Source organism: Rhinoderma darwinii, chromosome 3, assembly GCF_050947455.1.
Source record: "Rhinoderma darwinii isolate aRhiDar2 chromosome 3, aRhiDar2.hap1, whole genome shotgun sequence".
Taxonomy (NCBI): domain Eukaryota; kingdom Metazoa; phylum Chordata; class Amphibia; order Anura; family Rhinodermatidae; genus Rhinoderma; species Rhinoderma darwinii.
Window position 1 is genome coordinate 306617050 of NC_134689.1, and position 13373 is coordinate 306630422.

The 13373-nt window shown below is 41.0% G+C and overlaps 1 protein-coding gene across 3 annotated transcripts in view; it reads right to left on the reverse strand.

The window, feature by feature from the left end:
• Positions 1-1025: 1025 nt before the first annotated feature.
• MRPS11 (mitochondrial ribosomal protein S11) overlaps positions 1026-13373 on the reverse strand; it is a 29930-nt gene continuing 17582 nt past the window's right edge. For all 3 annotated transcript variants that reach the window (XM_075858198.1, XM_075858196.1, XM_075858197.1), the window contains exons 5-6: positions 10032-10097; positions 1026-1435 (exon numbers count right to left, since the gene is read on the reverse strand). In XM_075858198.1, coding sequence (XP_075714313.1) covers positions 1328-1435; positions 10032-10097 — 174 coding nt within the window. In that variant the 3' untranslated portion in view covers positions 1026-1327. The remainder of the gene's footprint in view (positions 1436-10031; positions 10098-13373) is intronic.

Here is a 13373-nt window from a genome sequence, read left to right on the forward strand (position 1 = left end):
ATCTCTTCGCGGAGGCCAAATCTCTAATACCGTTGTATTGGAAGACCGAGGTTGTGCCACCAATAAGTCATTGGCTTAGGAAGGGAGCCCAGCTGGCGAGAATGGAGGAGCTCTCACATCTGGAGTATCACTCTCATGCCAAGTACCGAAAGATCTGGGCACCCTGGTTTGAATTCTGAAAAAATTACTCCTTTCAACACCTCTGGGGTGCAGACCAACCCCCCCCCCCCCCCCTGTGTTGGATAAGGTCGATTGTTACTCTAGTTTGGGACTACTTCCTAAACTTTCCCACTAGGCCTGATGTTCTTGGAGTCCTCTTTACTTCCACCTTTCTTTTCCCTCCTTTTCTACCTCCTCCCCCTTGACGTTGGTGCAAGGGGTGTGAACATATGCCAGGATGCTCATACTTCCTTCTTGTAGGATATGTTCTGTTTAATATTGAGATAACGCATTGTACATACAAGTCTTCTTATTGTGAATTTTAACAATTACTCGTATTGTATGTAGTGTGGTGCTTCGGCCTATAGTAATTCGCATTTTGCCTCTCTGTAAAAACCTCAATTAAATGTTATTTTACAAAAAAAATGAAGTAAATGTCTCATCCCAAATATATATATATATATATATATATATATATATAAATTTATATATTAAAAACAAAATTTAGCATTTTCTTAAAATGCGACACCAGTGTAGAAATAGAACAATCATACAGCACAATATTATAAAAAGCTATGCAAACCTGCAAAAAAAATGTCCATCAAAATTCTCTTTAAATATTTTTATTTTAAATTAAATGCTAGCTTTTTTTTTGGATGGGGGGGGGGGGGGGGGGTATGTGTTCCAGTTTACAATGGCTTTTCTGCAGAATGTTACCAGGGAATAACCTATTAGTAAAAAGCCATTTTCTATGTGATGATTTATATTACTTGCAATTTATTTAAGAGAATACAAATTCTTGTGTAATTTTCAAGGACATAGAAGCAAAGAAAAAATGCACAAGGATCACGCTACACAAATGTGAGTGAGCTCAAAGATTTTCCTGACATTTTATTACAGCCATTTTGGAAGCAAGAAAAAAAATAAATTAAATTTGGACAAAAACAGTGTTTCCTTCTCTGAGCCGACATTAACCATTTCTTTAAGGTGCTTCAAAAAGCAGTCTGTAAATACATAAAGCAAACATTCTTGTTTTCACAAAAGATGACATCATGACACAACATTGTGCAGCCTGTCAGGAAAAACCCTATGGAGCGAATTGCTATTTCTTCTTTACAGAACGTCTTGTTGGAGTCACCGCAGGATATCTTTCCAGCTGCAATCTTGTTTACAATCTGCGCGCTTTGCGTGGACGGCAACCATTGTGAGGGATGGGGGTGTTGTCTGTAATGGATATCACTTCCAGTCCTCCCATTGTTAACCCTTTGATGGAATGCTGTGAAACAAAAACTAAAAATTAAAAAAGCACACTCCTGGTATCACACCTTTCCTCTGGTTAATTATGTATTATACATAAATTATATTTTATTGTATGTGTATATTTGATGGTCTGAATAGCATATCGTGCTGCAGTACTGCATCCAGCAAAAAAAACAAAAAAAAAAAAACACCTGAAGGAAACAAGACTCATTCCTTATAGAGCCTCATGCACAATCACTGTAATCATGTAATCACTGCCGCTGACAGCCACCCACATTTTCGGCCTGTGCTCCCATACGAAGTATGGGAACACGGTCCGTAAAAAGCAAAAGAATAGGACATGTCCCATCTTTTGCGGTGGCTTTCTACCGACCGTACACCTTCCTGTAAATATACGGGAAGGTGTTCGTGGTCAATAGAAATTAATGGGTCCGTATTCGCGGACCCCAATTATGGACGAATTCTACGGTGGTATGCATGGGGCCTAGGTCAATTGAGGAAAAAAACGGATCCTTCATAACTGATCATAACGGATCTGTCATGGTTCCTGTAAAAACAGAGATCACACCGCAAGTATGAACAGAGTCTTAGGGACAACCAAATCCCAAATATATTAAAGGACAAATATATATTTTTATACCTAGGCGTGTAAATATAATGAGCCATACATTATGTCTACATAAAAAAATTCACCATCAGCATAAAAGTTTTTTGTTTTTTTTGTATACAACATGTTTATCTAAACAGGTCAAATACAGAACTTAGTTAAAAGACATGGGTTACATAATGTGGAAAAAGGAAAAAAACAAAAACAAAAAACAGCTTGTCTCTAGAAAGGAAGTGGAAAATACTTTATATTCAATGCATAGAACTTGCATTTGCAAATACAATACCTACCATTCCTCTATGTACCATTGGAGGGGGGACGGTTATTTGTGTTACAAGGATACCAAAAACCAATCAAAAAGAAAAAAACCCTAATGTATGCAAATCTGAGATTGACCGTAGTAACTTTCAATTCCTACCTCATGAAACATACTTACATATAGTCACTTCTGAAATAATTGTCATGTTTTTATTTTGTAAATAAGTGGAAAGCTTATAGGCTACTTCCTCCTTCACAAAAAAAATATTTTTTTGCCATGCATCTAAAATGAAGCAACTTTGCAAATGATCTGGATTAAAAATGTCCTATGCTTTTATGTCTATATCTCCTATGTATCCACAGCTTCTATGCAGACTAGTGTCTCCATTGTAACAGACTACCAACAAACCCAGTGTATGATAATGCAGTCATTCTGTCTTCCATTTGTCTCATACTTCCTGCTAACCTATCGAATTAACAATAGCAAGAAGTACAGGACAGATGTATGGGATCATGACTGAAGGATTAGAATACACTGGGTTTGTTTGTAGTCTGTTACCATGGAGGCACATAGGTAACAGACGTAGGCATTGCATTTTATTCTCTCTTGTAGACAGCTTTAATACAACATTGTATGAGCCTATAGTATGGTCATCAAATTGTTCTCCAGACACAACAAGATTACCATCACGGACTTCTTTTACTGAAGTGACCCCCCCCCCTCTGCAGATATTTTATAGTCCCAGCTAAACCGATTAATGAATCAAGAAAAGGTCCAAACACGTAGGTCCATCAATCCACTATATTTATCACAATGGCAGATAATAATCATATCCACACACGATATAGCAGCCCCTTTGTTTGGCATTCCAAGTGAAGACGACTCCTCTTACAAAATTATTATCTAGGAGCCCATAACTTTGGTAGCGGTCCTGTTTACTCATCTTGGACCATTCAGTTGTTGAACAATCATCATCAGTGACTACCCAAAAAATTGAAAAGGGATGAATCATTATCAATAGATTTTTGTGGCAGCAGATTACAAAACTAGCAGAACATAACCCTAGATTTGCCATTCAGTCATGGTTTACATATGCAGATTACGCCAGTGGACCTTTCCAACAGTTAAAAAAAATACCCAAAGATGGACTTTTTTTTATTTTTTAAAGAACATGATTACTACTTAGCAACCAACTCCAGAAAGCTGTCATTTTAGAGTGTACAGTGAAAATGAACGCCATTAAACTGTCAACTGATAGTCATGAAACCTCAGTCACATTCTCCCCCCTCTAGTTCATAGATTACACTGACGTTCATAGAAAAGGTTTTTCTACTTTCCCCTGCTGGGATGTATTTGCCTTATAGGAGTAATGCCTTTATTGGCTAACCAGAAAAGGTACAAGCTTTTGGAGCACAGAGGCCCCTTCATCAGGCGGGTTTACAAATGACTGACTGAGAAGAGCACAACATTTAACTCCTTCCCGACGTATGACAGATACCTACATCATAGCCGGGTAGGAGAAGTATGGAGCGGGCTCACAGGCTGAGCCTGCTGCATACAATGTGGGTGTCGGCTGTATGTTACAGCTGACACTTTACAGTAACTAGCAGGAACACGCTAGAGCGAGATCCCACTCATTTAACCAATTAAATGCTGCGGTCAATAGCGACTGCGGCACTTAAATAGTTAGGAAGAGGGGGGCGACCCCCTCTACCAGCTCATCAGCCCCCCCCCGCGCGATCGCGGAAAGCCGATGGTTGCTATGGCAGTCTCTGGGCCTAATGAAGGCCCCCAGGTCTGCCATCTTTGTGCTCCTATTAGGGCTTAATAGAAGACTGTCAGAAAGACGATATGCTGCAATCCTTCCTGTTGAGAATTTTCCCTCATTATGAGAACTATGTATGCTACAAGATAGGGAGGGTAACAGAGAGGTGCTGTCATGGGTTCATGAAAAACCGATTACCGGTAAGTAATCAATCTTTTACCCTTTCACCTATGACAGCACCCCTGGTGATGTACAATAGAAATCTAAATTTAGGGAGGGACCACAGCTTGTAGTATATTTCTACCAAATGCCAAGTCAGAGGCTGTATGCAGTTGTAATCGGTAATGCTTAAGGAAGGTGTGAGGAGAGCTCCATGTAGCAGCTTTGCATATCTGGTCTAGGGATGCTTCTGCTCTCAGCCCAGGAAGTGGATACGGCCCCTGTGGAGTGAGCCCCGAAGAAATCTGGAGGCTAGAGATTCTGATTTACATAAGCTAAATGTATGGCTTGTTTGATCCATCTAGTTATAGTCGATCTACTGGCTGCCGAACCTTTGTTAGGACCCTGGAACTGAACAAATAAGTTTCTTAAATCCTTAGTGATATTTAGATACTAGACCAGGCATTGCCTTGGATTTTTAGGGGAATCACAAAAGGAGGGGAGAATAATTTCTTGGTTTAAGTGAAATGGAGACACTACTTCAGAAAGGAACCCTGGTAAAGTTTTCAAGATTACTCCATCTTCTAATAGTCGGATATATGGAGGAAAGGCAGAGAGTGCCTGTATCTCACTTACGCTACGTGCGGACGTGATGGCTAACAAAAATGTCATTTTGAGTGTGAGCATCTTTAGAGTTATGGAGTCTAATGGTTCGAACTGTGAATTTGTCATAGCCTGGAGAACAATATTTAAGTCTCATGGAGGGACCGAGGACCTAATCATGGGGTTTAATCCTAGAAGAGGCTGTCAGAAATCTCCTGACCCAGGGGTGTTCCGCCAATCTGAAATTTTAAAAAAAGGAGCTTATTGCGGAAATCTGAACTCTTAAGGTGTTTGGCTTGATGTTTTTATTTAATCCTGCTTGGAGAAAATCTAGAATCAAGGGGATATCTGGTTTGGCTAGGGGATCAATGTTTTTTATTTCTCTCAAAATGTATAAATGCCTTCCAGGCTCTCAGATTTATCTCCGAGGTAACCTGTTTCCTGCTTGCTAGCAGTGGAAATAACAGACTCTGAGAACCCTCTCTGTCTAAGGATTACCCTTTCAGTTTCCAGGCTGTCAGGTAAAGTTTTTGTATTTCTGGGTGCATTACTGGGCCCTGGTAAAGGAGATCTGGTATGGTCGGGAGAATCCAAGGATGATCGGAGGACATTTTGCTTAACGATATGAACCACGGTCTCTTCAGCCAGAAGGGGGCTACTAGTATTATTGAAGCCCTGCCTTTCCTGACCTTTCTTATCACTCTTGGGAGAAGACATAGGGGGGGGGGGGGGGGGAGAGAGGCCTAACCCCTCTCGTGACTCCAACACTGGGACAATGCATTTATTGCTCTTGGGTAGTCTGTGGAGAAGAATCTCTTGAAATTCTGTTCTCTCTGGACGGAAACAGGTGTATTGAGGGAACCCCCCATTTGAAAACAATTTTCTGAAATATTTCTATATTCAGGGACCATTCTGAAGTCCGCTACCTGGTTGTCCCTTCCCTTTAGGTGGACCGCTGAGAGGGTTAACAGGTGGCGCTCTGCCAGAGAAAATATTTGGGAAGATAAATTCATCAGTGGAAATGATCTAGTCCCTCCCTGATGATTTATATAAGCCACGGTCGTTGTGTTGTCTGAATATATCTTCACATTCTAACCTGACAGTTCTAGTATAGCATTTTTCATAGTTTTAAAAACCACTACCAGCTCGCTGAAGTTGGAAGACCTTTGTACAGCCCGACGGTCCCACTGACCCTGAAGAAAAAAGGAGTCGTAATGAGCTCCCCAACCCCAGGGACTTGCATTCGTGGTTATGTGGAGAGTAGGTGCTGTTACCCATGGAATGCCCCGTCTGAGGTTCAACCACCATTTGAGAGACAGCCTGGCTGTGAATGAAATGTGGAGGGATTGATCTATGGAGAGACTGCTCTTGTCCCACTGATATAAAATGTCCATTTGTAGAGCCGTGGAACTGAAATGAGCCCATAATACTGCTGGGAAGCATGACGTCATCAGGCCCAGAACGGACATAGCTTTCCTGAAAGATGTTGTATGGTTTAAACATATCTATAAGACCCTGTCTATCAGGGGATTGCTCTTCCCTTCTGGAAGGAAGGACATCTGCCTGGAGGAGTCTAGAAGAATCCCTAGAAAGACACATCTGTTTGAGGGGATCAAGTTTGATTTTTTTCAGATTTATGTTCCATCTCAGGTTCAACAGGATAGAACGAATTTCCTCTATCTGCTGAATCAGGGTCTGAGTGGATTCCGCCACTATTAGGAAATCGTTCAGGTAGGGAATCAGAAGGATGTCTGACGTCACTTCCACTATTAACTTTTGTAAAAACCCTTGGGGCTTGTGAAATGCCTAAGGGGAGGACTCTGTACTGGAAGTGAAACAAGGATCTGTTGAGGGTCACTGCTACCCTTAGATATTTCTGGTGAGGACTGCAAATTGGTACATGATAATATGCATACTCCAGATCTAGTGATGCCATCACACAGTCCTTGGAGAGGAGATTTATGGTTGAGGAAATGCTCTCCATGTAAAAATTTTCGTAGGTCAAGTATGAATTTAGTTTTTTTATTTTATTTATTATGACCCTGTATTTCGCTTCCGGTTTCTTCACAAGGAAAGGAGGGGAATAAAAGCTTTTGCCTTTTTATGTACTTGGGACCTTCATAAAATTCTGACTGTAGGGCTTTTTGTTTTTTTTTAATTCTTTAGGGTCTTTGTAGGAAAAAAAAATCTGTCTGGAGGAAGGGATCTGAACTCTAGAATATATCCTGTTTTTACAATTCCTAGGATCCATTGGTTTAACAAGATTTTTTCCTAATTTTTGTAAAATAGGGGATAGATGACCCCCAACCATGGATCTCCTGGCGTCATTGTTGGTGGTCTCTGTTCTTAGGGTCGTTTTGAGGCCTGAAAAGAAAAAGGGGAACTTTGAGGCCCCAAATTCCTGGGGTTAGGTTTTTTATTAAACCTTTTGGGACGAAAGGAATCCATTGGTTTTTCTTGTGTAGGGAACCCCTTTTTTCTATCAGACGCTTTCTCTAATAGGTCATCTAGAGCCCAAATAGAAAATCTCCAGAGCACGGAATTGCACATAATTTCCCCTTTGAACCAGTGTCCCCCTTCCGGGATTTCAGCCAGATAGTCCTACTAGCGGAGTTTGAGAGGGCAGCTGATCGGGTGGAGAGGCGCACAGAATCTACCGAGGCGTCGGCCAGAAAATCTGCTGCCATAGACAATAATTGAAGGGAGGAAAGTATTTGATCCCTAGGAGTCTTGTCTCTAATGTGAAGCTCTAATTGCACTAGTGATACTTTTAGAGACCTAGCTACACAAGTGGCTGAAATGCCTGGCTTAAAAGCCCCGGCAGAAGCTTCCCAGGCCCTTTTGAGGTAATAATCTCCCTTCCTATCCTTGGGATCGGATAAGGAACCTAAATCCTTAAAAGGGAAGAGCACTCTTCATAGATATTTTTGCCACTGGGGCGTCAAGTCTAGGGGAATTATCCCAATCCCTGCAGACCTCTTCATCAAATGGATATTTCCTCTTAAGGAATTTAGGACTACCAATCTTTCTATCTGGCGTTTTCCATTCCCTCTTGATAAGACTTGTTTTGTTCTCATGGAGGGGAAAGGTTCTGTTTTTTGGGCCCTAAGCCTTCGAACATAATGTCCTGTACAGAACGGGGTACTTTTGGGTCCTCAATATTCATCATTGCTCTTGCAGTTTAAAGGAGCTGATCGATATCTTCTGCTAGGAACAAATTGACCCACCCCCCCATCCTCATCAGAGGTATTATCTAAAGAGCTCAGCTCTCCTTCTAACTGAAAATTCTCTTCAGCAGAAGAATCAGATAAATTTATCCGAGTAAAAGTGGATGGTTGATTGTTCTTTTTTCTTAGGGACTTAAGGGAATTTTTAACTTCTGCCCTTACAATGTCCTTAATGATTGATGCCAGGCTTGTAGACTCTTCAATGAAATATTTTGTCTAAACACATCTGGCTTAGTCTTTTATTATAGGTAGGTGCTAGTTTTTTATTACAAACTGCACACTCTTTGTTACGGGTTTTTTCCAATTTCTTTCTAGGAGTTTCCTTGACCTAAAACATAGGCACAAGAGAAAGTAACCGTGTTAGCACAGAAACCCTATGTAAGTCTTGCCACTTCTTCAAATACCGGACTAGAGGATCTTGTCGCATCTCAGCGGTCAGTGCGTCCTGCTGCTTCTCCTGTCATTTCCATTGCGGAAAGGACATGCTGGAGACTGTGGCTCCGTTTGTTCCCTGGGAACTGGCTGGGGAGGCCCTTGGCTTTGGACGCCATGAAGCCCCTAATCCCGTTAGGGCCGCTGGAACCACCACTTCCTGGGACGTGGGAACGTCACTTGCCGGAAGTGACGTGCCGCCGCGACCGGGAGTTTCGCCAGAATGCGCCGGAAGCCACCCAACGACGGGACATGCGTACCAGCTCTCAAGGGAGCGGAGCAAGGCCCAGGGAGAACCGCTCTCCCTCCAGAGGAAAGTCCCACGCTGTGGGACCTGAACCTCCAAGGAGGGAAGTGATGGACCGGGAGAGGAGGGAGTACCTACCCCAGGCTTAAGGTTGCTCCCTCCAGAGAAGACTTAAACCATCCAGAGAACCCCTAGTGAGAGAAGGCAATCCCATCCGGAGGACAGGAAACCTGACTGGGTATGTGGAGGTCTGTCCTTTTTTTTATATCCTCAGGCTTCCTGTTCAGCAAATGGGATGTCTCTCCAGGGGTGCTGTCATAGGTGAAAGGGTAAAACCCCCCTTCTCCCCCTAAAGCGTTGTTAAATAAATAAATAAATAAATATACATAATTGTTATCGCCGGGTCCATAAAAGTCTGAGCTATTACAATATATCATTAGTTAACCCGCACGGTGTAAAAACAGATTTAAAACACCAGAATCGCTGTTTTTAATCATCTCATCACCCACAAAAATTTTTAATAAAAAGTGATCAGAACCTCGCATGTACCCCAAAATGGTACCATTAAAAAAATACAGCTTATCCCGCAAAAAATATGCCCTCATGCCACTTAATTGACGGAAAAAATAAAGTTCTGATTTAAATAAAATTTGATTTTTCAGTTAGTTTTTTCCTTGTAAAAGTATTAAAATATAGAAAAAAACAATATAAATTTGGTATCACCGTAATCATATTGACCCGCAGAATAAAGTTAACATGTCGTTTTAATTGCACGGTAAATTCCATAAAAACGAAGTGCAAAAAACAATGGGGGAAATGGCTGTTTTTTTTTTTCATTTTCTACCCCACAAATAATTTTTTCCCCGTTTCCTAGTACATTATATGTTACAATAAATGGTGCCATGAAAAACTACAACTCATGCTGCAAAAATCAAGCCCTCATAGGACTAGATAGACTGGAAGAAAAAAATAAAATAAATTATGGCTTTTGGAGGTTGGGGAGGAAAAAGTGAAATTGAAAATCTGAAAAATGGCTGCGGCGGGAAGTGGTTAAAAGATGTTACACCAAAGTCTATGTGCAGGTTTGACATCAAATTTGGCCCCACTAAAGTTTTCAAATGAACTTCCCTGCCACATACAAACATGTGCATTATAGCCATTGTTATCAGTTACCGTACTAGGTTTTTATATCTTCTAAAGGAAGCCAGTTGGGCAAATAAAGAATCTGGATTTACAAAGCCGTCCGATGGTAGATCAGTACCAGTGTATCTGTGATGTTATATGCAATGCTCCAAAGCAAACTATGCACTTACCACTCTCCCAGGTCCCATGCCTTTTACAACCACTCTGACATGTACAACTCCTTTATCAACAGCTTTCTGCAAGAAAAAGAAATGAATAAAACACACCAGATAATAAACAAGTAACACTAAGGCCCTGTGTTTATATGGTGGAATTTTTACGACGAAACCCACCGCAAAATCCCACCTCCCATTCATTTCAATGGGAGTCGGACGCTTCTTTTTCACGCTAGCTGATTTTTTTAAGATAGCGTGAAAAAGAAGCGTTTCGTTTGATCTTCGGGCGGATTCTGCCCGATCCCCCCCATTGAAGTCAATAGGAAGAGGAATCTGACCCTTCGGGTGAGTTCACAAGTGTCGGATTTGCTGCAGATTACAGTACACGGCAAGTGGTTGAGATTTTACAAATATCATCTACACGTTGTAGACATTTTCCTAGAGGAAATACGAGCATACTGCACATTATTTTGCTGTGGAAATGCCACCGATTTTATCACTTTCAATGTAGCAGCGGTGCAATCTGCAGTGAATTCTGCATTTAACACATGATGTGGATTTGTGGCAGAAATGTTTCACTGCAAGTGAACTTATCCTAAAGGGTGACATTAGAGCACTCACTACATGAATGATCTACCTAGCAATAAAAAAAAAAAAATAGAATACAAATTCAAAGTGGCAAACAGGGAGAAAATTGTGAAGGAAAGAATAATTGCTTATGAATTAAGCTGCAGGGGTGTCAGCTTGAAGAAATGGAACAGTTAGCTTCTGATCTATAAGCAAAAAATGACTTTTGAATGAACACCTAGTGACCATCAAGATAAAAGATAAATTATTTTATGTGGCTCAAGGGTCGTGAAGAGGGCCTTCCATTTTTAAAGAGGAGATGCTCATTTTGGCTGTGCCTGGATGTGGACGCTCTGTTATCCTTGCAGGTTATAAGCCTCACCCCCCCCCCACCCCCCACCCAAAAATCTCGTGTGCACCCACAACCATTAAAATAAACTGTCTGGGGTTTTCCTGTAATGTTATGCCGATTTCTGAATAGAGTTGAATGGTGGTCAGATTCGGATGGGATGTAGAAACATGAACACCTGCTGTAGCCCAGACAACAACTTAGTAGACTGACTAGATGTCAGCTCCCGTGGAGATAAAAGACTTTGGGAGGTATAAGAAAGCAGAGCTGTCAGACAGTTCAAATTTCAACACTTTCTAAAAGCGGAAACAGTAGAGAAATGGACAAGCCATTTCCAGAACGTGCCAGAGCTCTGAAATAACCCAATCACACTCATTGTGACAAGGGCCTCAGCACATTTTCTCCACTTAGTGTCTCCTCACATGTCTACTGAAGTGGGTTTCTGCTGTTTCGCAAGATTTATAGACAGTAACCTTTTGGCTGTTTTTTAAATTGACGGTTTTCTAGGATTAACCTTCATGAGCCTACCTAAATCTATTACAGGAATTACCGAATATGAAAATTTCCTGACAGAGTGTTTTTAGCTTTAAATTCCTCTAATTCCTTGCCTGTGAATCCACATAAAAAAAAAAAGTCAAGCTTTTTTACAGAAGCCTGTAGTCTGCAGCCTGTCAAAAAGCAGTTCGCTGATGGATCACAGAGTAAGGGAGAGAAATCGGAAATCCCTCCAGCTGTACTCTGTTCTAGCTATCCAGGGAACCCTCTTCCCATTATCTCGGTTAGGATGCCCCTTTAACATAGACTATTCAGAATGGCCATGGGTCTAGTTGTCTCATAAACACATTAACACCAGATGTGGCCCATCTCATTAACACCTAAAATTTACTTCAATGCATTATATATACATACCTCCCAACTGTCTCGGATTCAGAGGGACAGTCCCGGATTCCGGGCGGAGTCCCGCTGTCCCGGGTGGCCGGGGGTATGTCCCGCTGTCAAACTAATTCTGAAGCAGGGAACCATCAGTTCCCTGCTTCAGAATTAGTTCATAATGGAGGAGCAGAGGGATCTCCTCCGCTCGCCGAGTGCTACCCAGGCACAGTGCTACTTTAAGCGCTGTGCTCGGGGAAGCCCTTGACGGTATGGTCCATTTATGAGCGGAATCCCCGGCCAGAGTCGACAACGGGAATTCCGCTCAAGGATTAGCCACTGACGTCACTGTCCATATATGTCAATGGCTTCCCCGAGCACAGCGCTTATAGTAGCGTTGTGTCCGGGGAGCAGGGTTGCTTATATTATAAATCGAATTTTCTGAGACACTCAATTTTGGGTTTTCATTAACTGTTAGATATACTCAACATTAGAAGAAAAAAAATGCTGGAAATAGATCAGTCTGTGTGTAATGAATCTATATAATATATGAGTTTCACTTTTTGAATTGAATTACTGAAATAAATTTATTTTTTGATGATATTCTAATTCATTCAGAAGGACTAGTATATATATATATATATATATATATATATATATATATATATATAAAAAGTAAATGAGGTCAACCTTCTAATTGCTTGGGTAGGTCTATTTTTTTGGGCTTATATCCTGTCTGCCCAGTCTCTGGGAAGCAATAAAATACACTTATATTAAGTTTCTTTTAATGTCTCCCAAAAGCTAAATGTTAAAAGAGGATCTGACACCAAAATTCATAATACAAACTGCATACATTATTAAATAGATATCTTAGACCTGATGAGACTAATGTACTAACTAATCTCCTCCTACCTAGAGCTGACAAGCTTCTATCAATGTCCATCCTCTCCCGCACCATTCTGAAATCTCACCCATACTCAGTACAAGCTGCAGTCTCCCTGGCTCTGCAGTAAAAGAAAGCAGCAGATGGAGCTAGAACTGAATTTCACACTAAATATGCTGCTGGAAGACGGACTCACTTACTGCAGAGCCAGGGAGACTGCCGCTTGTACTGAGCATGTGAAAGATTTCAAGCATGGTGCAGGGGAGGACACGAAGAGGAGCTTGTCAGCTTTGGGTGGGAGGAGATTGAGATTACATCATGCATATACTTGGTCTCATAAAATGCTCATTTTTATATTAGACAGGAAAACTTTGAAAATTTGTTAGAATGGCTTTATAATCCTTTCTCAAAGTAAGTACATCAGCTTCATCGGGTCTAAGATCTATTTAATAACGTATGCCATTTATATTGTGAAATCTGTTGACATATCTTCATTAAGTACAAACAGTAAGCCTCAATATACAGATGAAGCAGAGTTGAATCTAGTAATGTATCAATGCTATAAACATACATATATACACTGTGTATACAAACACTTAAGCCATAAGCTATGTCTTGCAGAGTATAAAAACCTCACTGTCATATTCGCTTATTTTTTGTATGTGAAGCAGCTACTGATTATTACTGT